This window comes from Pseudophryne corroboree, chromosome 1 (genome assembly GCF_028390025.1).
Source record: "Pseudophryne corroboree isolate aPseCor3 chromosome 1, aPseCor3.hap2, whole genome shotgun sequence".
In the NCBI taxonomy this organism is placed as follows: domain Eukaryota; kingdom Metazoa; phylum Chordata; class Amphibia; order Anura; family Myobatrachidae; genus Pseudophryne; species Pseudophryne corroboree.
The window spans coordinates 23,116,898-23,144,112 of record NC_086444.1 but is presented as its reverse complement, the minus strand read 5'-3'; the positions used below and the strand labels follow the sequence as shown (position 1 = coordinate 23,144,112).

The following is a 27,215-nucleotide window of genomic DNA, read 5'->3' as shown; positions in this document are numbered from 1 at the left end:
ATTGTATACATCAGTACTCAGTGTGGATTACTTAGTACTGTACATATGGCATGCAACAGTTCTTTCACTATAGAAACACTGACCCATCCACCCCCTCCTCCAGTTCTCTGATTCCTCCAGCGGGCACAGGAACCGGGATGATATCAATGTAAGTAAAACAAATGCAGGGAAATTGTTGTTAATAAAAGAGTAAAACTGCTTGATGGTTAGTAATGGTTTGCAATAGAACCGCGTCACGGACACGGGTTGATTCACACATTATGGCGTGCGTGTGTTATTATAGACCTGTTTCAGCTGCATTCTGGTCTGGAACAGACTGCAATACTACATGGATGCTCCGAAACAGTTCTAGTGAATGATGAAGGACCTGTGGCGCTGTGTTTTAGCAGAGTTTTGATTAAATAAAATAGCAGAAAAGCACTTTCAGCGCAAGCTAATATCCCACATCACTTGAGGCCACAGTCATAAGAGAGGTGAACCGAATGGTAAGGTGGCACACTATTCCGTAGCTGGATTACATTAGTGGCACACTGGCGCTGGGCCCAGAGTACACCAGCCACAGGAAAGGGCGCCTTGGGAGTGTACACAGCAAACATTGGGGGCATAGAATGCACCTGTGTGCCATTACCTCTATGGGGGATAGGCAACAAGTCATATGATCTTCCACACTGTGTCATGTGATAGCCTAACAATTGCACAAGGGACAGGCAGCATGCGGTGCAGTCATGTGACCTTCCACACTGTCGTGTGACCAGGGATAACAGTCGCACAAAGAACAGGCAGCATGCGATTAAGTCATGTGACCAGTTATAACAGTTGCACAAAGAACAGGCAGCATGCGATTAAGTCATGTGACCAGTGATAACAGTTGCACAAAGAACAGGAAGCATGCAGTGCAGTCATGTGACCTTCCACACTGTCATGTGGCCTGTGATACCGGTTGCACAAGGAACAGGAACATGCAGTGTAGGGGATGAGCAGAAGCAGTGAGTGGACACTTCACAGGCTAAGCTACAAGCAGCTGAGGACATCTCACAATACCTTCAGTTTTGATAACTGCCCCAATTCCTTTGCAGCACTGAAAATCAACTGAGTGCCCTGAGATTGCAGGGAGGGGAGAAAGAAGAGAAAAGGTTATTTCCAGATGTAGCGTTGAACGGTCCATACGATTACACGAAGCTGAGCAGATTATCTCCCACCCTGTGCCAGTCACCTGGATATAATTACATACTGGATATAGCTCAGACACGCCACCTGCTGGTACATTTCACACTAGCACCCATTGCCCATTGTCTCTACATGCTGGCATCATACTGTAGTTCGGTTTAATGTTATATCAGTGATATCACATCTCTAGAAAGCTCCAATTGGTGACATATCAGCACTGGGTGTTCTAATCACAGTGTTCTAAACGACCCCAGTGACCAGGCTTAATCTCTGTATAGTCACAAACACACCAGATAATTGCCAGATAGGGACTGATTTGGTCAATAAAGTCACAAAAGTGGTAGAATTCAACCTCCAATGATAAAAGGTGGACAGGAGGACAACACACACACAGTCAAGAGTTACCACATAGAGATATCTCGGGCATTAACAGAGTCCTCTCACCATTGAGGTGCACAAATTACCCTTCCTTTTTCTGTGACACCACTAGGCCCTTCCTGTCAGTGACGCCACTAGGACCTTCCTGTCAGTGACGCCACTAGGACCTTCCTGTCAGTGACGCCACTAGGACCTTCCTGTCAGTGACGTCACTTGGACACACTTGGACCTTCCTGTCAGTGACAACACTTGGACCTTCCTGTCAGTGACACCAACTACGACCTAGGCAGGGACTTCGCTAATGAACTAATAAGCGCAGCTTTGGTTTAGCCAACAATTGGCGGGATGTTCCCTCCAGCACATAATCAATGAGCCCTGGTCGGCTCTAGAATGTCAGCCGCTTGCTGGAGGAACACGTAGAAAATGAATCTTCATGTCCTGAGAACGTCCAAACCCAGCGTCACCGACAGAGCAAAACACTACATGTGATATATTCAGTACATGTTACTGTACACATAAGCGGCAATGATGCAGATGTGTTCTGGGGAAGGCAGTCTGCCAGGTGACTCTTCTCCCCAGCTCCAGCTGCCACTCACCAGCCCAGCAGTCCCTGTAACGTGGGCAGTCAGACGGAACATCTCAACTGTGCTGGGACACTCTCCAGGAGATCTGGGGTTGTCACTCGTGGCTGAGGAAGCTGGATGCACAGTAACCCCTAACTCGCCATTTCATTCACACTCACCGACTGATCTGTCAGGGGCGGCAGGACAATCATCTTCTCCATCGTGTTCATCACCACCCTCCAGAGCTCCTTCAAGACGCGTTTTAATACGGTCTTCTCACATACGGTAGCAAACAGCGTCAGGCTGTGGAGAACAGAAGCCACAAGTTGCGAAGTGACACAATCCCACAAGTTGCGAAGTGATAGAGTGAGACGTACAGTTCCGTACACTGGTGGTCATTCCGAGTTGTTCGCTCGGTAATTTTCTTCGCATCGCAGCGATTTTCCGCTAATTGCGCATGCGCAATGTTCGCACTGCGACTGCGCCAAGAAAATTTGCTATGCAGTTAGGAATTTTACTCACGGCATTACGAGGTTTTTTCTTCGTTCTGGTGATCGTAATGTGATTGACAGGAAGTGGGTGTTTCTGGGTGGAAACTGGCCGTTTTATGGGTGTGTGTGAAAAAACGCTGCCGTTTCTGGGAAAAACGCGGGAGTGTCTGAAGAAACGGGGGAGTGTCTGGGCGAACGCTGGGAGTGTTTGTGACGTCAAACCAGGAACGAAACTGACTGAACTGATCGCAGTTGCCGAGTAAGTGTAGAGCTACTCAGAAACTGCTAAGAAGTGTCTATTCGCAATTCTGCTAATCTTTCGTTCGCAATTTTACTATGCTAAGATTCACTCCCAGTAGGCGGCGGCTTAGCGTGTGCAATGCTGCTAAAAGCAGCTTGCGAGCGAACAACTCGGAATGAGGGCCACTGTTTCACTATGGTCTGGATACTGCTGGGAGAGGGATTGTGTGTGTGGGTGAGGGGTGTCAGTATTGCGTAGCACTGATCAGCCAGGGGAACGATTTCTACGTAACATCGGTCAGCTGCAGGGACCCACTTTCTGTGTGACACCAAATTCTTTCTATGGCAGACGGTCTGGAACACGGGCACGGCTGTGAGGCTCTCCGTGTACACTGATCTGGGATGCTGAGGGGGGGGGAGGGGGGGGGGAATGGTGAACGGGGAGCTACCCAGGATGCGCTATGGGGGGAGGAGCAATGCTGGGGTGTAGAGGTCATTGTACAATATTCATATCTCGGAATAGTCACTTCCTACTCACTTTCCATCCAAGAAGTCCATTAAAGGCCGCAGGACATTGTCTGCATCCTGTGCCACAGTGTTCCTGGCATTGGCTGGTACGTTCCCAGTGCCCTTCACGTGACCCAGAATCTCGGACATCTGCTTAATACATTCATCTATACGGAACTGGAAGCTGCAGGTACACAAACAAATCCCATTACGTGAGGAGTTTCTGAGTCATCTCTTCTACAGTGTCCACCTGGATCTCCACTCCTGCAGCATCTGCCCCAGCCTCCCCTCCTACAGTGTCCACCTCTGATCTCTGCTCCTACAACGTCCGCCCCCAATCTACATTCATACAGCGTCTGCCTCCGATCTCCACTCCTACAGCATCTGCCCCGGCCTCCTCTCCTACAGTGTCCACCTCTGATCTCTGCTCCTACAACGTCCGCCCCCAATCTACATTCATACAGCGTCTGCCTCCGATCTCCCCTCCTGCAGCATCTGCCCCGGCCTCCCCTCCTACAGTGTCCACCTCTGATCTCTGCTCCTACAACGTCTGCCCCCAATCTACATTCATACAGCGTCTGCCTCCGATCTCCCCTCCTACAGCATCTGCCCCGGCCTCCCCTCCTACAGTGTCCACCTCTGATCTCTGCTCCTACAACGTTCGCCCCCAATCTCCATTTATACAGCGTCTGCCTCCGATCTCCCCTCCTACAGCATCTGCCCCGGCCTCCTCTCCTACAGTGTCCACCTCTGATCTCTGCTCCTACAACATCCGCCCCCAATCTACATTCATAAAGCGTCTGCCTCCGATCTCCCCTCCTACAGCATCTGCCCCGGCCTCATCTCCTACAGTGTCCACCTCTGATCTCTGCTCCTACAACGTCCGCCCCCAATCTCCATTCATACAGCGTCTGCCTCCGATCTCCACTCCTACAGCATCTGCCCCGGCCTCCCCTCCTACAGTGTCCACCTCTGATCTCTGCTCCTACAACGTCCGCCCCCAATCTCCATTCATACAGCGTCTGCCTCCGATCTCCACTCCTGCAGCATCTGCCCCGGCCTCATCTCCTACAGTGTCCACCTCTGATCTCTGCTCCTACAACGTCTGCCCCCAATCTACATTCATACAGCGTCTGCCTCCGATCTCCCCTCCTACAGCATCTGCCCCGGCCTCCCCTCCTACAGTGTCCACCTCTGATCTCTGCTCCTACAACGTTCGCCCCCAATCTCCATTTATACAGCGTCTGCCTCCGATCTCCCCTCCTACAGCATCTGCCCCGGCCTCCTCTCCTACAGTGTCCACCTCTGATCTCTGCTCCTACAACATCCGCCCCCAATCTCCATTCATACAGCGTCTGCCTCCGATCTCCCCTCCTACAGCATCTGCCCCGGCCTCATCTCCTACAGTGTCCACCTCTGATCTCTGCTCCTACAACGTCCGCCCCCAATCTCCATTCATACAGCGTCTGCCTCCGATCTCCACTCCTACAGCATCTGCCCCGGCCTCCCCTCCTACAGTGTCCACCTCTGATCTCTGCTCCCACAACATCCGCCCCAAATCTACATTCATACAGCGTCTGTCTCCGATCTCCACTCCTACAGCATCTGCCCCGGCCTCCTCTCCTACAGTGTCCACCTCTGATCTCTGCTCCTACAACATCCGCCCCCAATCTCCATTCATACAGCGTCTGCCTCCGATCTCTACTCCTACAGCATCTGCCCCGGCCTCCTCTCCTACAGTGTCCACCTCTGATCTCTGCTCCTACAACGTCCGCCTCCAATCTACATTCATACAGCGTCTGCCTCCGATCTCCCCTCCTACAGCATCTGCCCCCAATCTACATTCATACAGCGTCTGCCTCCGATCTCCACTCCTACAGCATCTGCCCCGGCCTCCTCTCCTACAGTGTCCACCTCTGATCTCTGCTCCTACAACATCCGCCCCCAATCTACATTCATACAGCGTCTGCCTCCGATCTCCACTCCTACAGCATCTGCCCCGGCCTCCTCTCCTACAGTGTCCACCTCTGATCTCTGCTCCTACAACATCCGCCCCCAATCTACATTCATACAGCGTCTGCCTCCGATCTCCACTCCTACAGCATCTGCCCCGGCCTCCTCTCCTACAGTGTCCACCTCTGATCTCTGCTCCTACAACATCCGCCCCCAATCTACATTCATACAGCGTCTGCCTCCGATCTCCACTCCTGCAGAATCTGCCCCGGCCTCCCCTCCTACAGCGTCTGCCTCCGATCTCCCCTCCTACAGCATCTGCCCCGGCCTCCTCTCCTACAGTGTCCACCTCTGATCTCTGCTCCTACAACATCCGCCCCCAATCTCCATTCATACAGCATCTGTCTCCGATCTCCACTCCTACAGCATCTGCCCCGGCCTCCTCTCCTACAGTGTCCACCTCTGATCTCTGCTCCTACAACATCCGCCCCCAATCTACATTCATACAGCGTCTGCCTCCGATCTCCACTCCTGCAGAATCTGCCCCGGCCTCCCCTCCTACAGCGTCTGCCTCCGATCTCCCCTCCTACAGCATCTGCCCCGGCCTCCTCTCCTACAGTGTCCACCTCTGATCTCTGCTCCTACAACATCCGCCCCCAATCTCCATTCATACAGCATCTGTCTCCGATCTCCACTCCTACAGCATCTGCCCCGGCCTCCTCTCCTACAGTGTCCACCTCTGATCTCTGCTCCTACAACATCCGCCCCAATCTCCATTCATACAGCGTCTGCCTCCGATCTCTACTCCTACAGCATCTGCCCCGGCCTCCTCTCCTACAGTGTCCACCTCTGATCCCTGCTCCTACAACGTCCGCCCCCAATCTACATTCATACAGCGTCTGCCTCCGATCTCCCCTCCTACAGCATCTGCCCCGGCCTCCTCTCCTACAGTGTCCACCTCTGATCTCTGCTCCTACAACATCCGCCCCCAATCTCCATTCATACAGCATCTGTCTCCGATCTCCACTCCTACAGCATCTGCCCCGGCCTCCCCTCCTACAGTGTCCACCTCTGATCTCTGCTCCCACAACATCCGCCCCCAATCTACATTCATACAGCGTCTGTCTCCGATCTCCACTCCTACAGCATCTGCCCCGGCCTCCTCTCCTACAGTGTCCACCTCTGATCTCTGCTCCTACAACATCCGCCCCAATCTCCATTCATACAGCGTCTGCCTCCGATCTCTACTCCTACAGCATCTGCCCCGGCCTCCTCTCCTACAGTGTCCACCTCTGATCCCTGCTCCTACAACGTCCGCCCCCAATCTACATTCATACAGCGTCTGCCTCCGATCTCCCCTCCTACAGCATCTGCCCCGGCCTCCTCTCCTACAGTGTCCACCTCTGATCCCTGCTCCTACAACATCCGCCCCCAATCTACATTCATACAGCGTCTGCCTCCGATCTCCCCTCCTACAGCATCTGCCCCGGCCTCCTCTCCTATAGTGTCCACCTCTGATCTCTGCTCCTACAACATCCGCCCCCAATCTCCATTCATACAGCGTCTGCCTCCGATCTCCCCTCCTACAGCATCTGCACCGGCCTCCCCTCCTACAGTGTCCACCTCTGATCTCTGCTCCTACAACGTCCGCCTCCAATCTACATTCATACAGCGTCTGCCTCCGATCTCCCCTCCTACAGCATCTGCCCCGGCCTCCTCTCCTACAGCGTCCAACTCTGATCTCTGCTCCTACAACATCCGCCCCCAATCTACATTCATACAGCCTCTACCTCCGATCTCCACTCCTACAGCATCTGCCCCGGCCTCCTCTCCTACAGTGTCCACCTCTGATCTCTGCTCCTACAACGTCTGCCCCCAATCTACATTCATACAGCGTCTGCCTCCGATCTCCCCTCCTACAGCATCTGCCCCGGCCTCCTCTCCTACAGTGTCCACCTCTGATCTCTGCTCCTACAACGTCCGCCTCCAATCTACATTCATACAGCGTCTGCCTCCGATCTCCACTCCTGCAGAATCTGCCCCGGCCTCCCCTCCTACAGTGTCTGCCCCCAGCCTCCCCTCCTACAGTGTCCACCTCTGATCTCTGCTCCTACAACGTCCGCCTCCAATCTACATTCCTACAGCGTCTGCCTCCGATCTCCCCTCCTACGGCATCTGCCCCGGCCTCCTCTCCTACAGCGTCCACCTCTGATCTCTGCTCCTACAACGTCCGCCTCCAATCTACATTCATATAGCGTCTGCCTCCGATCTCCCCGCCTACAGCATCTGCCCCGGCCTCCCCTCCTACAGTGTCTGCCCCCAGCCTCCACTCCTAGTGTCTGCCCCCAGCCTCCACACCAACCTCTGCTCCTACAGCATCCACACCAACCTCCGCTCCTGTACTGTCTACATCACCTCCCCTCCTACACTGTCCACTTCCACTCCACCCTATAGTTCAGCCTGGTGACACATCAGCATACAGTATATAATGCAGTCCGGCTGAGATGACAAATTTACAGATGGTATATACAGTGCAGCACATGATATTATTGTATTATATTATATATGTGCTGCAGCACAGATGAGGTGACCCGCCTGCATACAGTATATATACTGCATTCGACCACTGTGAAATCAGCAGAGACAGGAATATGACTTGATGTTCCGTCATTATGTGCCCATCACTGATCACCTATTTAAGATCTAGAAAACAAGAAATTGCCCCATGTTCCTCTGCTAGAGGCTGCGGGCAGCTGATCCGCAGTGAGGCCTGTGTATGTGGGCGTTTATATTGTCACCCGTCATACTATATACTGTATTGCTGGACTCCATGTTTCAGCAGAAAGTGTTTTAATTAAAGCTTAGTGTCCGCGATTCGTTGCTGTAATACAGCCAGAAAACACAGTGTCTGCCCCAATTACATCATGTAAATGCCACAGGCCCACTAAACAGCGTAAAGAGAAAGCACTGTGACCCCGCCTGAGACATCCGGCTATAACACTAGATGTGGCTTCTAACCCCATAATTCACTTTATTACTGAGTTCTAATATTGTAATCCAGATCCCAACATGCAGTCTGCCAATCAGCATCAACTTTATTACTGAGTTCTAATATTGTAATCCAGATCCCAACATGCAGTCTGCCAATCAGCATCAGTCCCCAGCACAGTCACTGACCCGTCACTAAGTGCCCACAAAGGTCATTTATCCTACACCAAGCCCCCACAAAAGTCATTTATCCCACACCAAGCCCCCACAAAAGTCATTTATCCCACACCAAGCCCCCACAAAAGTCATTTATCCCACACCAAGCCCCCACAAAAGTTATTTATCCCACACCAAGCCCCCACCCAGTCACTCATCCGACACCAAGCCTCCACCCAGTCACTCACCCCACACCAAGCCTCTACCTCAGTCACTAACCCCACACCAAGCCTCTACCTCAGTCACTCACCCCACACCAAGTCCCCACAAAAGTCACTCACCCCACACCAAGCCCTCACCCAGTCACTCACTCCACACCATGCCACCACAAAAGTCATTTATTCCACACCAAACCCCCATCCAGTCACTCATCCGACACCAAGCCTCCACCCAGTCACTCATACAACACCAAGCCTCTACCTCAGTCACTCACCCCACGCCAAGCCCCTACCTCAGTCACTCACCCCACCTCAGTTACTCACCTATCACAGTCACTCACCCCACACCAAGCCCCCACAAAAGTCACTCACCCCACACCAAGCCCTCACCCAGTCACTCACTCCACACCATGCCCCCACAAAAGTCATTTATCCCACACCAAGCCCCCACCGAGTCACTCATCCGACACCAAGCCTCCACCCAGTCACTCATACAACACCAAGCCTCCACCCAGTCACTCACCCCACACCAAGCCCCTACCTCAGTCACTCACCCCACCTCAGTTACTCACCTATCACAGTCACTCACCCCACACCAAGCCCCCACTTAGTCACTCACCCCACACCAAGCCCCCACAAAAGTCACTCACCCCCACCTAACCCCCACCCAGTCACTCATCCGACAACAAGCCTCCACCCAATCACTCACCCCACACCAAGCCTCTACCTCAGTCACACACCCCACGCCAAGCCCCCACAAAAGTCATTTATCCCACACCAAGTCCCCACAAAAGTCACTCACCCCACACCAAGCCCTCACCCAGTCACTCACCCCACACCAAGCCCCCACAAAAGTAATTTATCCCACACCAAGCCCCCCACCCAGTCACTCATCCGACACTCATCCACCCAGTCACTCATATGACACCAAGCCCCCACCCAATCACTCACCCCACAGCAAGTCCCCACCTCAGTTACTCACCTATCACCTATCTTAGTCACTCACTCCAAGCCCTCACACCAAGCCCCGACAAAAGTAATTATCCCACACCAAGCCCCCACCCAGTCACTCATCCGACACCAAGCCTCCACCCAGTCACTCACAACACAGCAAGTCCCCACCTCAGTTACTCACCTATCACCTATCCCAGTCACTCACCCCACACCAAGCCCGCACCCAGTCACTCACCACTCACCAAGCCCCCACCCAGTCACTCACCCAACACCAAGCCCCCACCTCAGTTACTCACCTATCTCCTATCCCAGTCACTCACCCCACACCAAGCCCGCACCCAGTCACTCACCCCACACCAAGCTCCCACCCAGTCACTCACCCCACACCAAGCCCCGACCCAGTAACTCACCCCACACCAAATCCCCACCTCCGTCACTCACCACACACCAAGTCCCCACCCAGTCACTCATCCGACCCCAAGCCCAGTTACTTAGCCTACAGCAAGCCCCACCCCAGTCATTCACCCTAAAGCAAGCCCCAACCCCAGTCACTCACCCCACCCCAAGCTCACTCAACGCAGTCCGACACCAAGTGCACACCCCAGTCACTCACCAGACACTAAGCCCAGTCACTCATCCCACAGCAAGTCGCCAGCATAGTCACTCATCTCACACTAAGCGCCCACCCAGTCACTATCCCCACATCTAGCCCAGTCACTTAACCTTAAACCACCTCAGTTACTCAACACACACCTCAGTCACTCAACACCCAGTCACTCACCTGACACCAAACCCAGTTACTTAACCCCACACCAAGCCCCCACCCAGTCACTCATCCAACACCAAGCCCAGTCACTCACCTGACACCAAGCCCAGTCACTCATCCCACACCAAGTCCCCACCCAGTCACTCACCTGACGCCAAGCCCAGTCACTCATCCCACACCAAGTCCCCATCCAGTCACTCACCTGACACCAAGCCCAGTTACTTAACCCCACACGAATCCCCCACCCAGTCACTCATCCAACACCAAGCCCAGTCACTCACCGCACAACAAGCCACCACCCAGTCACTCACCTGACACCAAACCCAGTCACTCATCTCATACCAAGTCCCCACCCAGTCACTCACCTGACGCCAAGCCCAGTCACTCATCCCACACCAAGTCCCCATCCAGTCACTCACCTGACACCAAGCCCAGTTACTTAACCCCACACGAATCCCCCACCCAGTCACTCATCCAACACCAAGCCCAGTCACTCACCGCACAACAAGCCACCACCCAGTCACTCACCTGACACCAAACCCAGTCACTCATCTCATACCAAGTCCCCACCCAGTCACTCACCTGACATCAAGCCCAGTTACTTAGCCTACAGCCCGCACCTGCCACTCACCCGAAACCAAGCGCAGTCACTTAACCCACAGCAAGCCTCCACCCCAGTCATTCACCCACAGCAAGCCACAAGCCCAGTTACTCACCCCACACCAAGTGTTCCCCACTCAGTCACATACCCTACACCAAGCCCCCACCCAATTACTCACCCAACACCAAGCGCTCACCACCCTAGTCACTCACCCCACACCAAGCCCCCAGCACAGTGACTCACCCCACACCAAGTGCTCCCCACCAAGCTATTCAGTCACCCCACACCAAGCGCCCACCCAGTCACTCACCCCACACCAAGCGCCCACCCAGTCACTTAGCCCACACCAAGCGTACCCAGCCCAGTCACTCACCCCACCTGTCACTCACCGCTCAAGTGCCCTTACTCCTGTCACTCAGCCTACCAGTGTCCCCCACCCTTGTCACTCACTGCAAAACAAGCCCTCACCTCTCCACAAACACCTGCGCCGCATCTTTCCCCACACTAAATTCCTCCCGCCTACTTACCTATTCCCAAACACAGCGCTCAGTTCATCCAAGACGTTGTTAAGCTTCACCTGCAGTTCCTTCAGGGTGTCGCTGGCCTCAGGATCCAACTGGAACAAAGGAGAGATTATAGGGAACCCTGCACGTATATACCCGTTATCAGAGAAGCTCATGTTCTATACAGTTAGGCTTGTGAGGCTGCGCCTGAGACACGACCTCCGGGGCTCTGTGACCTCTCGCCTGCAGACGCAGAGCAGCTCATGTCTGAGTCAGAAGATATTCCTGCAGTCCCGCTCCTGCATAGCAGCAATGTTCTACTGCCCGACTAATGAGAGCCAGACAGTCTCCAGCTGGGGGTGCACAAACATACAGCAAGGTAACTACTGTATAGCTTCAGGGACCACCACACAACTATCACAACCCATATAGAGGGCAGCTCCACTCGGACACTACCCATCTGCACAATGGCTGCATTAAATGTCTATAATCTGAAAGCGTGATCTTACAGAGGAGAGCTTCTAGCAACATACAAATATATATACAGCAAGCGTTTTTCAGGCGTTGTCAGATCACCTTCTGTCTTCTTTATCTTCTACTCCTTCTTTGTTGCCTTGGATACGACTGCAGAGCGGCTTAGGCTGTGCCGTGCTGGCACTTGTAGCTACGCAGCAGAATGATTGTCTTATCTAAAGCAGGAAGTCTATGTTGTCTGATGGTGGAGTTCTGGTTTATGATATCTGCAGGAGGCGAAGGGCCTGAGTCCGAGTCGTACATGAGTCAGATTGTGGCAGCAAACTGCGCCCCAGCCGCCGTATGCAACACAGAGCGGCTGCGAATGATTCTGGGCTGTATGCATCTCATTTGTTTTTCAGAGATGGCTGAATGGGCATTACTGGGGTTCACACGCAAGCGGAGTGTCCTGTGAGCCTTGGCTGCACGCTATTCCGCGTCCTCTGTATGCGCACGGCATTTTCAGTCCTATCCTCTGCGTCTGGCACGGGGCAGGTGTAAGCGCCATCACTAGTGTAGACGGCTGCTCTCTTGGCTGGAAGTCTGCGGACGGAGCGATTACATACGACTCAAACAACGGGCGCCATAACCACATAGGACTTACGATGGCTGGAAGCGTACAAAATTGTGGCAGCTTTGTCTCTGTAGAAACAATGGTGGTCATTCCGAGTTGATCGCTCACTAGCAGTTTTTAGCAGCCGTGCAAACGCTATGCCGCCTCCCATATGCTGTATTTTAGCTTAGCAGAAGCGCGAACCAAAGGATCGCAGAGCGGCAGCAAAGTTTTTTTGTGCAGTTTTAAAGTAGCTCAAAACCTACTCAGCACTTGCGATGACTTCAGACTGTTCACTTCCTGTTTTGACGTCACAAACACGCCCTGCGTTCACCCAGCCACGCCTGTGTTTTTCCTGGCACGCCTGCGTTTTTTCAATCACTCCCTGAAAACGGTCAGTTGACACCCAGAATCGCCCACTTCCTGTCAATCACTCTGCGGCCGTCAGTGCGACTGAAAAGCGTCGCTAGACCCTGTGTGAAACTACATGGTTCTTTGTAATAGTACGTCGCGCGTGCGCATTGCGCCGCATACGCATGCGCAGAAGTGCCATTTTTTTTTTGCCTCATCGCTGCACAGCGAACGAATGCAGCTAGCGATCAACTCGGAATGACCACCTATACTTGCAACACAACTGGGTCTATCCAGCCTGAGCTACAGTAAGCTTCACGGGTGACTACAGAATGATCCGAAACAGGAGCAGGGATAGTAATCCTATGCAAAGGTATACACCAGGCTTTTTCAACCAGTGTGCCGTGGAACACTAGTGTGCCGCGACCAGTTGCAAGGTGTGCCGCGGAGCCAGAGCAGCTTCCTGCACCTTCAGAGTGAACTGTTGGCCAGGGCTATTTTTAGAGGATCAGTCATGCTCCGGCCGTGACCTATGCCTTGAAAACGATGTGATATCATAGGTCACGGCCGCCGCGTCTCACCACCCAGCCAGCCCACCCACCTGCATACACATCATCCAGTTCCCGCCTGCACACACAGCTTTCCTTGCCCACCCACATCCACACCTGCCCGGCCGCCCACTGCTCAGTATTCGCAGAACTCCACTATGATCAGCCCCCGCCACTAAGGGACAGGGAGGAGGACAGCTGATAATATTTATTTTATTTCACCTGTGGGGAACAATAGGATTTCAATAGGATTTATGTGGGGAGAATAAGAATTTATGGATTTATGGGGGGGAACAATGTGAATAATTCATGTGGGGAGCAATAGGATTTATGTGGGGAGCAATGTGATTGTTTTTTACTGTGAGGGCCAATGTGTGTGTTTTGTTTTTTTTCTGTGGGGAACTGATGGTGTGCCTTGGTAATTTTAAAATATTGGTGGTCATTCCGAGTTGTTCGCTCGCAAGCTGTTTTTAGCAGCTTTGCACACGCTAAGCCGCCGCCGACTGGGAGTGAATCTTAGCTTATCAAAATTGCGAACGAAAGATTCGCAATATTGCGAAAAGACTTCTCTGTGCAGTTTCTGAGTAGCTTGAGACTTACTCTGCCAGTGCGATCAGTTCAGTGCTTGTCGTTCCTGGTTTGACGTCACAAACACACCCAGCGTTCGCCCAGACACTCCCCCGTTTCTCCAGCCACTCCCGCGTTTTTCCCAGAAACGGTAGCGTTTTTTCACACACTCCCATAAAACGGCCTATTTCCGCCCAGAAACACCCACTTCCTGTCAATCACACTACGATCACCAGAACGAAGAAAAAACCTCGTAATGCCGTGAGTAAAATTCCTAACTGCATAGCAAATTTACTTGGCGCAGTCGCAGTGCGAACATTGCGCATGCGCAGTTAGCGGAAAATCGCTGCGATGCGAAGAAAAATACCGAGCGAACAACTCGGAATGACCCCCATTGTTCGGTGTGCCGTGAGTAAAAAAAGGTTGAAAATCACTGGTATACACAGTAATACAAGCAGGACAAGGGCCACCTAATGCCTTTCATAACTCATTTAATTCAGGTCTAGAGGTCTCTTTAAAAGGGGCTCCCAAGAAAGAAAGTGACTCTCGCCCCAGGACAGAGGGAGCAGCAGGAGATTAATAATTAATGCTCGGATACAGAGCCTAAAACGCTAAAGTCTTCATCAAGACGAGATGTCTGATGGATCCTGCGGCTGCAATCACAGCTGGAAACCAGGGGAATTGTGTTCAGAAGGAAAACACACAGAGAAGTCAGGACCCCGCCACGTCTCCTGGCTGCTCGGCAAAGCACTGAGCATTCCTGCGGCATGGGAGCTAAGTGGATGTAAAGTTCAAGGCTGGGAGGCAGCGGGAAGTGAATGCGCCCCGATCAATGGTAAGTAAGGCTGAAATAACTAGACAACTGAATTAGTCACCTCTTTTCCCCCCATAGCCTCAAACATCTTCTCCAGCTGCACGCGGAGCTGCTGCACGTTGTTCATCAGAATACAGGGCTGAAAGAGACAGAGAGAGGGGTGTGATGTTACTACGAGCGACCAGCCAGGGACCTGTCCTGTGTGTAGGGGCCAGCTGGACGGAGGTTAATAAAAGGCCATACTTATGAGAGGGAGATGCTTAGCTGTATATGTGATGTGTAAGTAAATGTGGCATCTAAACCACCGAAATAGAGGGGAAGCCATTGCTAGTATAATAATAAACACCCCAACATATTAAATGATTCAGCGTAAAGCAAAGAAAGAGCATGCAACTGCAGGTGGGGCAGATGTAACGTGCAGAGAGACTCAGATTTGCGTGGGGAGTTTCCAAACTCAGATCTACATTGCAGCGTAATGATAAAGCTGCCCAGCAATTGTGGGCTACATGCAACAGCAGCCCGTACTGATGTATTTGCCCCCTTGCAGTGCAGCATGCAGTCCAGAGTATCAGACCAGGCCACCCAGTGTATGACACAGAATCACAGAATAACCACTAGAGGGCGACGAGACTCACCAACTTCTCCTTGAAGCAGTATGACTGGAACGATTTGGAGAGAATCTCTGAGTACTGCAGCAGGACTTTGCTGATTGTCTGCAAAGAGAGAACCGGGGGTGAAATTCTGATATGAAGCGGTATATAAGTAACTATAAAAAAGGACTCTCATTGGCCTTCATTCTGGAGCCCCTCACCCCTCCCATTACTGTCACACCTAAAGAGAAAAAAGACACCACCAATTCGGATCCCACAACAGAAACATGGGGTGACTTCTGAACCCCAAATGCTCTACTCCATGAGACATGGAGGGAATGAATGAATTCCTGTATCTGCATTTGGAGGTTAGACAAGCATTTATATGCGATGTATATGCTAATAAACGTGTATTTATGAATCTATTAATGCTACATGTTAATGAAATGCAGGCAGAATGATACTTGAAGACCAACATTCTCAGAACGCTGACAGTTAGGGTTAGGCTGTGGGAGGGTTAGGCACTAGTGACGTTGGGCACGCACGAGTGACAGCGGGCACACACAAATCGGGCATACACACTGAGCGATATGCACGATTTGTTGTTCCGATAGGGTTTTAGTGCTAGGTTTCTGGAGATGAGGTTATGGTTAGGCACTAGGGTGAGGGTTAGGTTTCTGGAGATGAAGTTATGGTTAGGCACTAGGGTGAGGCTTAGGCTATGGGGGTGGAGGTTATGGTTAGGCTCTAGGGTGAGGGTTAGTTTGCTGGAGATGAGGTTATGGTTAGGCACTAGGGTGAGGATTAGGCTACGGGGGTGGAGGTTATGGTTAGGCTCTAGGGTGAGGGTTAGGTTTCTGGAGATGAGGTTATGGTTAGGCTCTAGGGTGAGGGTTAGGTTTCTGGAGATGAGGTTATGGTTAGGCTCTAGGGTGGGTGTTAGGCTACGGGGGTGGAGGTTATGGTTAGGCTCTATGGTGAAGGTTAGGCTACGGGATTGGAGGTTATGGTTAGGCACTAGGGTGAGGGTTAGGTTTCTGGAGGTGAGGTTATGGTTAGGCTCTAGGGTGAGGGTTAGGTTTCTGGAGATGAGGTTATGGTTAGGCTCTAGGGTGAGGGTTAGGCTACGGGATTGGAGGTTATGGTTAGGCACTAGGGTGAGTGTTAGGTTTCTGGAGGTGAGGTTATGGTTAGGCTCTAGGGTGAGGGTTAGGTTTCTGGAGATGAGGTTATGGTTAGGCTCTAGAGTGAGGGTTAGGCTACGGGATTGGAGGTTATGGTTAGGCACTAGGGTGAGTGTTAGGTTTCTGGAGGTGAGGTTATGGTTAGGCTCTAGGGTGGGTGTTAGGCTACGGGGGTGGAGGTTATGGTTAGGCTCTATGGTGAAGGTTAGGCTACGGGATTGGAGGTTATGGATAGGCACTAGGGTGAGTGTTAGGTTTCTGGAGGTGAGGTTATGGTTAGGCTCTAGGGTGAGGGTTAGGTTTCTGGAGATGAGGTTATGGTTAGGCTCTAGGGTGGGTGTTAGGCTACGGGGGTGGAGGTTATGGTTAGGCTCTATGGTGAAGGTTAGGCTACGGGATTGGAGGTTATGGTTAGGCACTAGGGTGAGGGTTAGGTTTCTGGAGGTGAGGTTATGGTTAGGCTCTAGGGTGAGGGTTAGGTTTCTGGAGATGAGGTTATGGTTAGGCTCTAGGGTGAGGGTTAGGCTACGGGATTGGAGGTTATGGTTAGGCACTAGGGTGAGTGTTAGGTTTCTGGAGGTGAGGTTATGGTTAGGCTCTAGGGTGAGGGTTAGGTTTCTGGAGATGAGGTTATGGTTAGGCTCTAGGGTGAGGGTTAGGTTTCTGGAGATGAGGTTATGGTTAGGCTCTAGAGTGAGGGTTAGGCTACGGGATTGGAGGTTATGGTTAGGCACTAGGGTGAGTGTTAGGTTTCTGGAGGTGAGGTTATGGTTAGGCTCTAGGGTGGGTGTTAGGCTACGGGGGTGGAGGTTATGGTTAGGCTCTATGGTGAAGGTTAGGCTACGGGATTGGAGGTTATGGTTAGGCACTAGGGTGAGGGTTAGGTTTCTGGAGATGAGGTTATGGTTAGGCTCTAGGGTGAGGGTTAGGCTACGGGATTGGAGGTTATGGTTAGGCACTAGGGTGAGTGTTAGGTTTCTGGAGGTGAGGTTATGGTTAGGCTCTAGGGTGAGGGTTAGGTTTCTGGAGATGAGGTTATGGTTAGGCTCTAGGGTGAGGGTTAGGCTACGGGATTGGAGGTTATCGTTAGGCACTAGGGTGAGTGTTAGGTTTCTGGAGGTGAGGTTATGGTTAGGCTCTAGGGTGAGGGTCAGGGCTAGGATTCTTGAGATGAGGTTATGGTTAGGCTCTAGGGTGAGGGTTACGGTTCTGGAGATGAGGTTATGGTTAGGCTCTAGGGTGAGGGTTACGGTTCTGGAGGTGAGGTTGTGGTTAGGCTCTAGGGTGAGGGTTACTCAGCACTGGAATCACCGCAGGATCAGCCATAAGGGACCTGCTGAACAAAGTAAATCACCAGTGAACAACCAGGTTGTTTTTTTGTCAACAATTTAACCGTGTGGACATTTCATCAGTGTTTACATGATGAATGCCGACTACGTCAACATTTGTATGTCCACATTATGAATGTCGACAAAAATAACCAAAACAACTGTATTTGTAAACAGTTGCGGAAAAACAAAACAATATTCCCATTACATTTCCGTAATTCAGATTAATCTCCACGTCTTCCAACTGTTACTGTATCAGTGATTTCCTTTCCTCTGGTCCTGGCCGAGACACCACTCACCTTGGCAAATCTCCGCATGTAGTGCGCCACAATAACCGGATCAGGGCATTCCAGCTTCTTAATGATCTCAAAGCTCTGGTTAAGCTGGGTGAATACGTCCACAACGGAGCAGGAAAACAGGGCGTGCTCGGACGTCTGCTGGAACTGTGGGGGAAGCACACACAAACTTATAAAAGGTATAATCAGTATAATAAACATCCTATAAAAAGCATGCTGAGACTTGTAGTTCCACAGCAGCCGAAACCACATGTTGCCTAAAGGTGCATACGCTCTTGCTGAGAAAATGAGCAACGTCGCTTATTTTCTTTGCAGGTGTGTAAGTCGCCGCCAACCAGCGATGCGTGGCCCCGCGGGTCGTTAATGACCCTCGCTGTCGGCCGTGCAGGCAGCTCAATCTGGACTGTCGTCCAAGAGCTGCTTGCACGGCCCAGCCGCTGCGCGACGTCACTGAGCAATATGAACGCCATATCGCTCAGTGTGTATGCCCGGCCAGGGAGAGGGAAACACTAAGCGACGTCGCTCATAGAGCACGTCGCCTGGTGTGTACCCACCTTAAGTCTATACTGCATTATAGCTATAATTATTTTGTTCCCATCCATGAAACGACACAAGATATTGTCGGGTGGGCCTGACACCACAATCTGGTCCCTCCGGAAATGATTATGTATAAAGAAACCTCATAACTTGTCACAGACACTTCCCTTTTGGCAGTACAAGAAGTGATACTCTGATTTTCAGAGGGGTTCCTGTCTGGCACAGGGGGTTAATCAGCAATGCAATTCCAGGGGCGAGAGAACCTTTTAGCAATTCTGTTATCCATTAATTAAATCCCCGCTGAGCGCTTTTCATTTCACTGTTGCCAAGAATGTGCCTGCTTAATATGCCGTGATCGTTACAGGCTTTTTATTACCAATTTACATTTAATCAGCAGATGCATTTAATGTGTACTTTATACACTATATGCTGTAACATCTAATGCAACATCCACTGCATTATCCCAACCATGAGGGTCTGGATCCATAAGGGGAAAGAATCCCAAATTATCACCACCCAAAAAAGAACAGCAATTCCAAGGCTCTCCGCCCCTTGAGGAGACAGCATCCCGAAGGCTCCCCGCACGTGAGGAGACAGCATCTCGGAGGCTCCCCACCCATAAGTAGGTAGCATCCCAAGGCTCCCCACCCAGAGGAGACAGCATCCCGGAGGCTCTCCGCCCATGAGGAGGAAGCATCCCAAGGCTCCCCACCCACGAGGAGACAGCATCCTGAAGGCTCCCAGCCCATGAGGAGGAAGCATCCCAAGGCTCCCCACCCATGAGGAGACAGCATCCTGAAGGCTCCCTGCCCATGAGGAGACAGCATCCCGGGGGCTCCCCGCCCATGAGTAGGTAGCATCCCAAGGGTCCCCACCCATGAGGAGACAGCATTACAAAGGCTCCCCGCCAATGAGGAGACAGCATTACGAAGGCTCCCCACCCATGAGGAGACAGCATCCCGAAGGCTCCCCGCCCATGAGGAGACAGCATCCCGAAGGTTCCCAGCCCATGAGGAGGGAGGAAGCATCCCGAAGGCTCCCCGATCATGAGAAGACAGCATCCCGAAGGCTCCCCGCCCATGAGTAGGTAGCATCCCGAAGGCTCCCCGCCCATGAGTAGGTAGCATCCCGAAGGCTCCCCGCCCATGAGGAGGAAGCATCCCGAAGGCTCCCCGCTCATGAGGTGACAGCATCCCGAAGGCTCCCCGCCCATGAGTAGGTAGTATCCCAAGGCTCCCCACCCACGAGGAGACAGCATCCCGAAGGCTCCCTGCCCATGAGGAGACAGCATCCCGAAGGCTCACCGCACGTGAGGAGACAGCATCCCGGAGGCTCCCCACCCATGAATAGGTAGCATCCCAAGGCTCCCCACCCACGAGGAGACAGCATCCCGGAGGCTCTCTGCCCATGAGGAGGAAGCATCCCAAGGCTCCCCACCCACGAAGAGACAGCATCCCGGAGGCTCCCCGCCCATGAGGAAGCATCCCAAGGCTCCCCACCCACGAGGAGACAGCATCCTGAAGGCTCCCAGCCCATGAGGAGGAAGCATCCCAAGGCTCCCCACCCATGAGGAGACAGCATCCCGAAGGCTCCCCGCCCATAAGGAGACAGCATCCCGGGGGCTCCCCGCCCATGAGTAGGTAGCATCCCTAAGGCTCCCCGGCCATAAGGATGAAGCATCCCGAAGGCTCCCCACCCATGAGGAGGAAGCATCCCGAAGGCTCCCCGCTCATGAGGAGACAGCATCCTGAAGGCTCCCCGCTCATGAGGAGGAAGCTTCCCATGGCTCCCCACCCATGAGGAGACAGCATCCCGAAGGCTCCCCGCCCATGAGGAGTCAGCATCCCGGAGGCTCCCCGCCCATGAGGAGGAAGCATCCCAAGGCTCCCCATCCACGAGGAGACAGCATCCTGAAGGCTCCCAGCCCATGAGGAGACAGCATCCTGAAGGCTCCCAGCCCATGAGGAGGAAGCATCCCAAGGCTCCCCACCGACGAGGAGACAGCATTACGAAGGCTCCCAGCCCATGAGGAGACAGCATCCCTGTGGCTCCCCGCCCATGAGGAGGAAGCATCCGAAGACTCCCAGCCCATGAGGAGACAGCATCCTGAAGGCTCCCAGCCCATGAAAAGGCAGCATCCCGAAGGCTCCCAGCTGATGAGGGGACAGCATCCTGAGTGTATGTCTACTTGGACAAGAGGACGTAGATGGCTACATGAATTGTAGCTAAGTATATGTTCCCTCGCCCAGATTCTCTTAACTTGTAGATTAGCCTCATGTGAGGTGCTGTATCGAAAGCTTTGGAAAAGTCTAAAAAGATTACATCCACCTCTTTACCCTGATCTAAGTTTACACTAACTGTTTCATAAAAGCCTATTAAGTTAGTTTGACATGATCTATCCTTCCCGTGTTTTAGTTAAAACACCCACGTCTGATCGATCTCACCCGTGTTTAATCTTGGACAAACACCAGTGAGATAAGATTCATGGAGTATCTTCTGTCTAATGAATGCTGATGCCGGACACTCTCACAGCGCTGTCTCTTACTCTAACTGTGACTGAGTGTCTTCTGTCTAATCAATGCTGATGCCGGACACACTCACAGGTTTGTCTTAATATAATAGTGACGAAGTGTCTTCTGTCTACTTGTTATCGGACACTGTCACAGCGCTGTCTCTTACTCTAACGGTAACAGAGTGTCTTCTGTCTACTCGTTATCGGACACTGGCCCTCATTCCAAGTTGTTCGCTCGCTAGCTGCTTTTAGCAGCATTGCACACGCTAGGCCGCCGCCCTCTGGGAGTGTATCTTAACTTAGCAGAATAGCGAACGAAAGATTAGCAGAACTGCTAATAAATAATTCCCTGCAGTTTCTGAGTAGCTCCAGACCTACTCCTAGATTGCGATCAGCTCAGTCCGTTTAGTTCCTGGTTTGACGTCACAAACACGCCCTGCGTTCGGCCAGCCACTCCCCCGTTTCTCCAGACACTCCCGCGTTTTTCTCTGACACGCCTGCGTTTTTTAGCACACTCCCGGAAAACGCTCAGTTACCACCCAGAAACGCCCCTTTTCTGTCAATCACTCACCAATCAGCAGTGCGACTGAAAAGCGCCGCAGAATCCACAGCAAAACTGCTAAGTTTTTAGTTAAATAACTAAGCGCATGCGCCCTGCGTGCCTTGTGCATGCGCATTTTGCAACAAATCGCAGCATAGCGAAAATCGGCAACGAGCGAACAACTCGGAATGAGGGCCACTGTCAGAGCGCTGTCCCTTACTCTAACGGTAACAGAGTGTCTTCTGTCTAATCAACGCTGATGTCGGACACCAACACATCACTCTCTTACTCTAACAGTGACCGAGTGTCTTCTGTCTAATCACTGCTAATGATGGACACTCTCACAGAGCTGTCTCTTACTCTAATGGTGGCTGAGTGTCTGGCCACTGCCGATGCTGGACGCTGTGAGAGATACGAGACATTTGCAATGCTGGGAACAGTTGTGCTTCTCCTGGAAGTAAATCCTGCAGCTCTGACACCTGAGTGTAATGTTCATCTCGGTTTTAATATGTGTTATACATTTTTAGTTTTAAACTAAGCTAACATTGGCCCTCATTCCGAGTTGTTCGCTCGCAAGCTGCTATTAGCAGCTTTGCACACGCTAAGCCGCCGCCTACTGGGAGTGAATCTTAGCTTATCAAAATTGCGAACTAAAGATTCGCAATATTGCGAAAAGACTTCTCTGTGCAGTTTCTGAGTAGCTCGAGACTTACTCTTCCAGTGCGATCAGTTCAGTGCTTGTCGTTCCTGGTTTGACGTCACAAACACACCCAGCGTTCGCCCAGACACTCCTCCGTTTCTCCAGCCACTCCCGCGTTTTTCCCAGAAACGGTAGCGTTTTTTCAAACACTCCCATAAAACGGCCTGTTTCCGCCCAGAAACACCCACTTCCTGTCAATCACATTACGAACACCCGAACGAAGAAAAAACCTCGTAATGCCGTGAGTAAAATACCTAACTGCATAGCAAATTTACTTGGCGCAGTCGCAGTGCGAACATTGCGCATGCGCAGTTAGCGGTAAATCGCTGCGATGCGAAGAAAATTACCGAGCGAACAACTCGGAATGACCACCATTGAAGGAGTTCCTACAATTTATATTGCCACTTGATATGATACAAATACCGCTGCGCCTTTTTCTTATTAAGAAACTATATAGTACTAAGACATGGCTGAAAAGCACAGAAAGCAGCAACATAAAAGCAAATTCATTAAAATGAGCCTGGCGGGAAGGTGGAAGGCCCCTTTCGTTGGTAAAGACGTTCCGCTGAATCCACAGTGTGAGAGTACGTACCCCATCTTTCTTGTCGCGCTCCAGCGCTCCGTGCAGAAATTCCAGGGAGACCTCCTCGTTCTCGTCCAGCCACTGCATGACAAACTGCTCGAACCACCTGCGGAACACAGACACTGCGATAAGTGCGCGACAATACTCCGGGTCGCAGAAATAAAGTCAGGACAATCTACATACGCGGGATATTCCGGCACTTTATCCCTCATAGCCGGCAGGTCCCGCACATACTCGTTGAACAGCCACTTCACCTTGAAGTGCAGGTTCATGTAGTCGGCACTCTTGCACAGTCGATGCTTCTCATGTTCTGCTCAGAGAGAGACAAGACAGGACAGGATGTGTGAGGTGCATGAAGTACAGGAGCAAGGATCCTGTCTTAGGAGCTCGTTGTCCTGTATTACCAGCAGGGGGCAGTATTGTATTGCATTGACCAGAAATCATTCCTTCATTTATCAGTAGAGGGCAGCATTGTATTGTGCACGAAGCACACAAATCCACAAAGAGAAATCAAAACAGAGTTAACAAAACCTAAGGGTGGCAACAGACAAATAAGACAAGTGGCGGCTGTCGGAAGAAAGTATAAGTCACTGTATGAGGCGCTGCACAGCGTCTCTGCTGATCCGGGACAGCCAATATCAACATGTGTAAACAATAAAAGTGGCAGCATAAAAAAAAACAAATATACTGTATATTAAAAAAAAAAAAAAAACAACAGTAAAAAGAACAAAGTCTAAAGTGCAATATTGCTAAATAATACAGCAGTGCATGTGTCTGAGAAAACCATGGTGTAATAATTACATTCCACGTGGACTGACAGAAAACAGAGCAAGCGGCGACTGATTACACCGGTGCACACGCTGCTTCCTTCACCTCATTACGGCCATTTTGCGGCAAATGCCAGACAGAGGCCACACGGCCAATTACAGGCATGTCGGGGCCACACCCAGCTAATTACAGCTCTGCGCTGCCAGACAGGAGAACGGCTACAGTGTTTATACCGGGTTGGGAGAGCGCTGTGCACGGAATGGGCACATTTACCACAGGCGCACTAACAAGTGTCACACTACACACTGCCCTATACACATTTCCAATGTACAGTCATAGGGCATCAGTGTCTCTCCAGCTGGTGTGGAACTACAAATCTCAGCATGCCCTTTCAGCCAGGGAGAACATGCTTATTAAAAGTCTTGGCGAGTTCCTGCTGTACAAAGAAAAATAAATGTAATGGGAAACAGAAGGTAGATGAGGTGCGTAGGCTTGTCAGGACCCGGCCAAGCACTATACTACTGTACTGGGTACAAGGGCTCACCGTAGCTACTGACTGCGCGGTATAGCCATCTACAGGGCGCACTGGGAATTTTCTATATGTAGTATGATGTAGGCGGTAATACAGAGCGTCCTACGGGTCCTTTACTTAGTGCTGAACATGCCACCATTTTGTTTTACAGAAACCCTAAGAGACGGGTATTTCCGGGACTTTCCAGTGTCCGCGCAAACATGACACCCAGCATTGAAGCAACATAATACAAAGACACATAACTGGTAATGACTCATATGCTTAATTATTTCTGTAAATATCCATAACTGGCTGCCTATAGGACACCTGCACCACATCATCACCCACTCTCCCGGCAGAGCGGCCTACAGGACCCCAACACCACATCATCATCCACTCTCCGGGCAGAGCGGGCTACAAGACCCCAACACCACATCATCACCCACTCTCCCGGCAGAGCGGCCTACAAGACCCCAACACCACATCATCATCCACTCTCCCAGCAGAGCGGCCTACAAGACCCCAACACCACATCATCATCCACTCTCCCGGCAGAGCGGCCTACAGGACCCCAACACCACATCATCATCCACTCTCCCGGCAGAGCGGCCTACAAGACCCCAACACCACATCATCATCCACTCTCCCGGCAGAGCGGCCTACAAGACCCCAACACCACATCATCATCCACTCTCCCGGCTGAGCGGCCTACAGGACCCCTGCACCACATCATCACCCACTCTCCCCGCAGAGCGACCTACAAGACCCCAACACCACATCATCAACCACTCTCCCGGCAGAGCGACCTACAAGACCCTAACACCACATCATCATCCACTCTCCCGGCAGAGCGGCCTACAGGACCGCTGCACCACATAATCATCCACTCTCCCAGCAGAGCGGCCAACAGGACCCCTGCACCACATCATCACCCACTCTCCCCGCAGAGCGACCTACAAGACCCCAACACCACATCATCATCCACTCTCCCGGCAGAGCGGCCTACAGGACCCCTGCACCACATCATCACCCACTCTCCCGGCAGAGCGGCCTACAGGACCCCTGCACCACATCATCACCCACTCTCCCGGCAGAGCGGCCTACAAGACCCCAACACCACATCATCATCCACTCTCCCGGCAGAGCGGCCTACAAGACCCCAACACCACATCATCATCCACTCTCCCGGCAGAGCGGCCTACAAGACCCCAACACCACATCATCATCCACTCTCCCGGCAGAGCGGCCTATAAGACCCCAACACCACATCATCATCCACTCTCCCGGCAGAGCGGCCTACAGGACCCCTGCACCACATCATCACCCACTCTCCCGGCAGAGCGGCCTACAAGACCCCAACACCACATCATCATCCACTCTCCCGGCAGAGCGGCCTACAAGACCCCAACACCACATCATCATCCACTCTCCTGGCAGAGCTACCTATAGGACACCAGCACCACATCATAATCCACTCTAACGGCAGAGCGGCCTACAAGACCCAAACACCACATCATCATCCACTCTCCCGGCAGAGCGGCCTACAAGACCCCAACACCACATCATCATCCACTCTCCCGGCAGAGCGGCCTACAGGACCGCTGCACCACATCATCACCCACTCTCCCAGCAGAGCGGCCAACAGGACCCCTGCACCACATCATCACCCACTCTCCCGGCAGAGCGGCCTACAAGACCCCAACACCACATCATCATCCACTCTCCCGGCAGAGCGACCTACAAGACCCCAACACCACATCATCATCCGCTCTCCCGGTAGAGCGACCTACAAGACCCCAACACCACATCATCATCCACTCCCCCTGCAGAGCTGCCTATAGGACACCTGCACCACATCATCATCCACTCTCCCGGCAGAGCTGCCTATAGGACACCTGCACCACATCATCATCCACTGTCCCGGCAGAGCTGCCTATAGGACACCTGCACCACATCATCATCCACTCTCCCGGCAGAGCGGCCTACAGGACTCCTGCACCACATTATCCACTGTCCCGGCAGAGCAGCCTACAGGACCCCTGCACCACATCATCACCCACTCTCCCTGCAGAGCTGCCTGTAGGACCCCTGCACCACATCATCACCCACTCTCCCGGCAGAATGGCCTACAGGACCCCTGCACCACACCATCACCCACTCTCCCGGCAGAGCGGCCTACAGGACCCCTGCACCACATAATCACCCACTCTCCCGGCAGAGCTGCCTGTAGGACACCTGCACCACATCATCATCCACTCTCCCGGCAGAACGGCCTACAGGACCCCTGCACCACATCATCACCCACTCTCCCGGCAGAGCGGCCTACAGGACCCCTGCACCACATCATCACCCACTCTCCCGGCAGAGCTGCCTACAGGACCCCTGCACCACATCATCACCCACTCTCCCGGCAGAGCAGCCTAAAGGACCCATGCACCACATCATCACCCACTCTCCCGGCAGAGCGGCCTACAAGACCCCAACACCACATTATCACCCACTCTCCTGGCAGAACGGCCTACAGGACCCCTGCACCACATCATCACCCACTCTCCCGGCAGAGCAGCCTAAAGGACTCATGCACCACATCATCACCCACTGTCCCGGCAGAGCGGCCTACAAGACCCCAACACCACATCATCACCCACTCTCCTGGCAGAACGGCCTACAGGACCCCTGCACCACATCATCATCTGCTCTCCTGGTAGAGCTGCCTACAGGACCCAGCACCACAATCACCATCCACTCTCCCGGCAGAGCTGCCTACAGGACCCCTGCACCACATCCTCGCCCACTCTCCCGGCAGAGATGCCTACAGGACCCTTGCACCACCA

General features: G+C 52.5%; 1 protein-coding gene and 1 long non-coding RNA gene across 5 annotated transcripts in view; one reads left to right on the top strand and one right to left on the bottom strand.

Annotated features, from left to right (window-relative positions):
- The window catches only part of UNC13B (unc-13 homolog B), a 341,072-nt gene that overhangs the window by 196,031 nt on the left and 117,826 nt on the right, over positions 1–27,215 (bottom strand). For 3 of the 4 annotated variants that reach the window (XM_063957658.1, XM_063957634.1, XM_063957642.1), the window contains exons 19-27: positions 23,286–23,412; positions 23,112–23,208; positions 18,233–18,376; positions 15,467–15,544; positions 14,893–14,970; positions 11,510–11,598; positions 3,378–3,530; positions 2,288–2,411; positions 1,042–1,098 (exon numbers count right to left, since the gene is read on the bottom strand). In XM_063957658.1, coding sequence (XP_063813728.1) covers positions 1,042–1,098; positions 2,288–2,411; positions 3,378–3,530; positions 11,510–11,598; positions 14,893–14,970; positions 15,467–15,544; positions 18,233–18,376; positions 23,112–23,208; positions 23,286–23,412 — 947 coding nt within the window. The remainder of the gene's footprint in view (positions 1–1,041; positions 1,099–2,287; positions 2,412–3,377; positions 3,531–11,509; positions 11,599–14,892; positions 14,971–15,466; positions 15,545–18,232; positions 18,377–23,111; positions 23,209–23,285; positions 23,413–27,215) is intronic. The other variant, XM_063957650.1, reaches the window with a different exon arrangement.
- Positions 11,727–15,473, top strand: LOC135054536 (uncharacterized). The gene is made up of 3 exons (XR_010243527.1): positions 11,727–11,864; positions 14,518–14,852; positions 15,379–15,473. It is a non-coding gene; the product is annotated as an uncharacterized LOC135054536 (long non-coding RNA).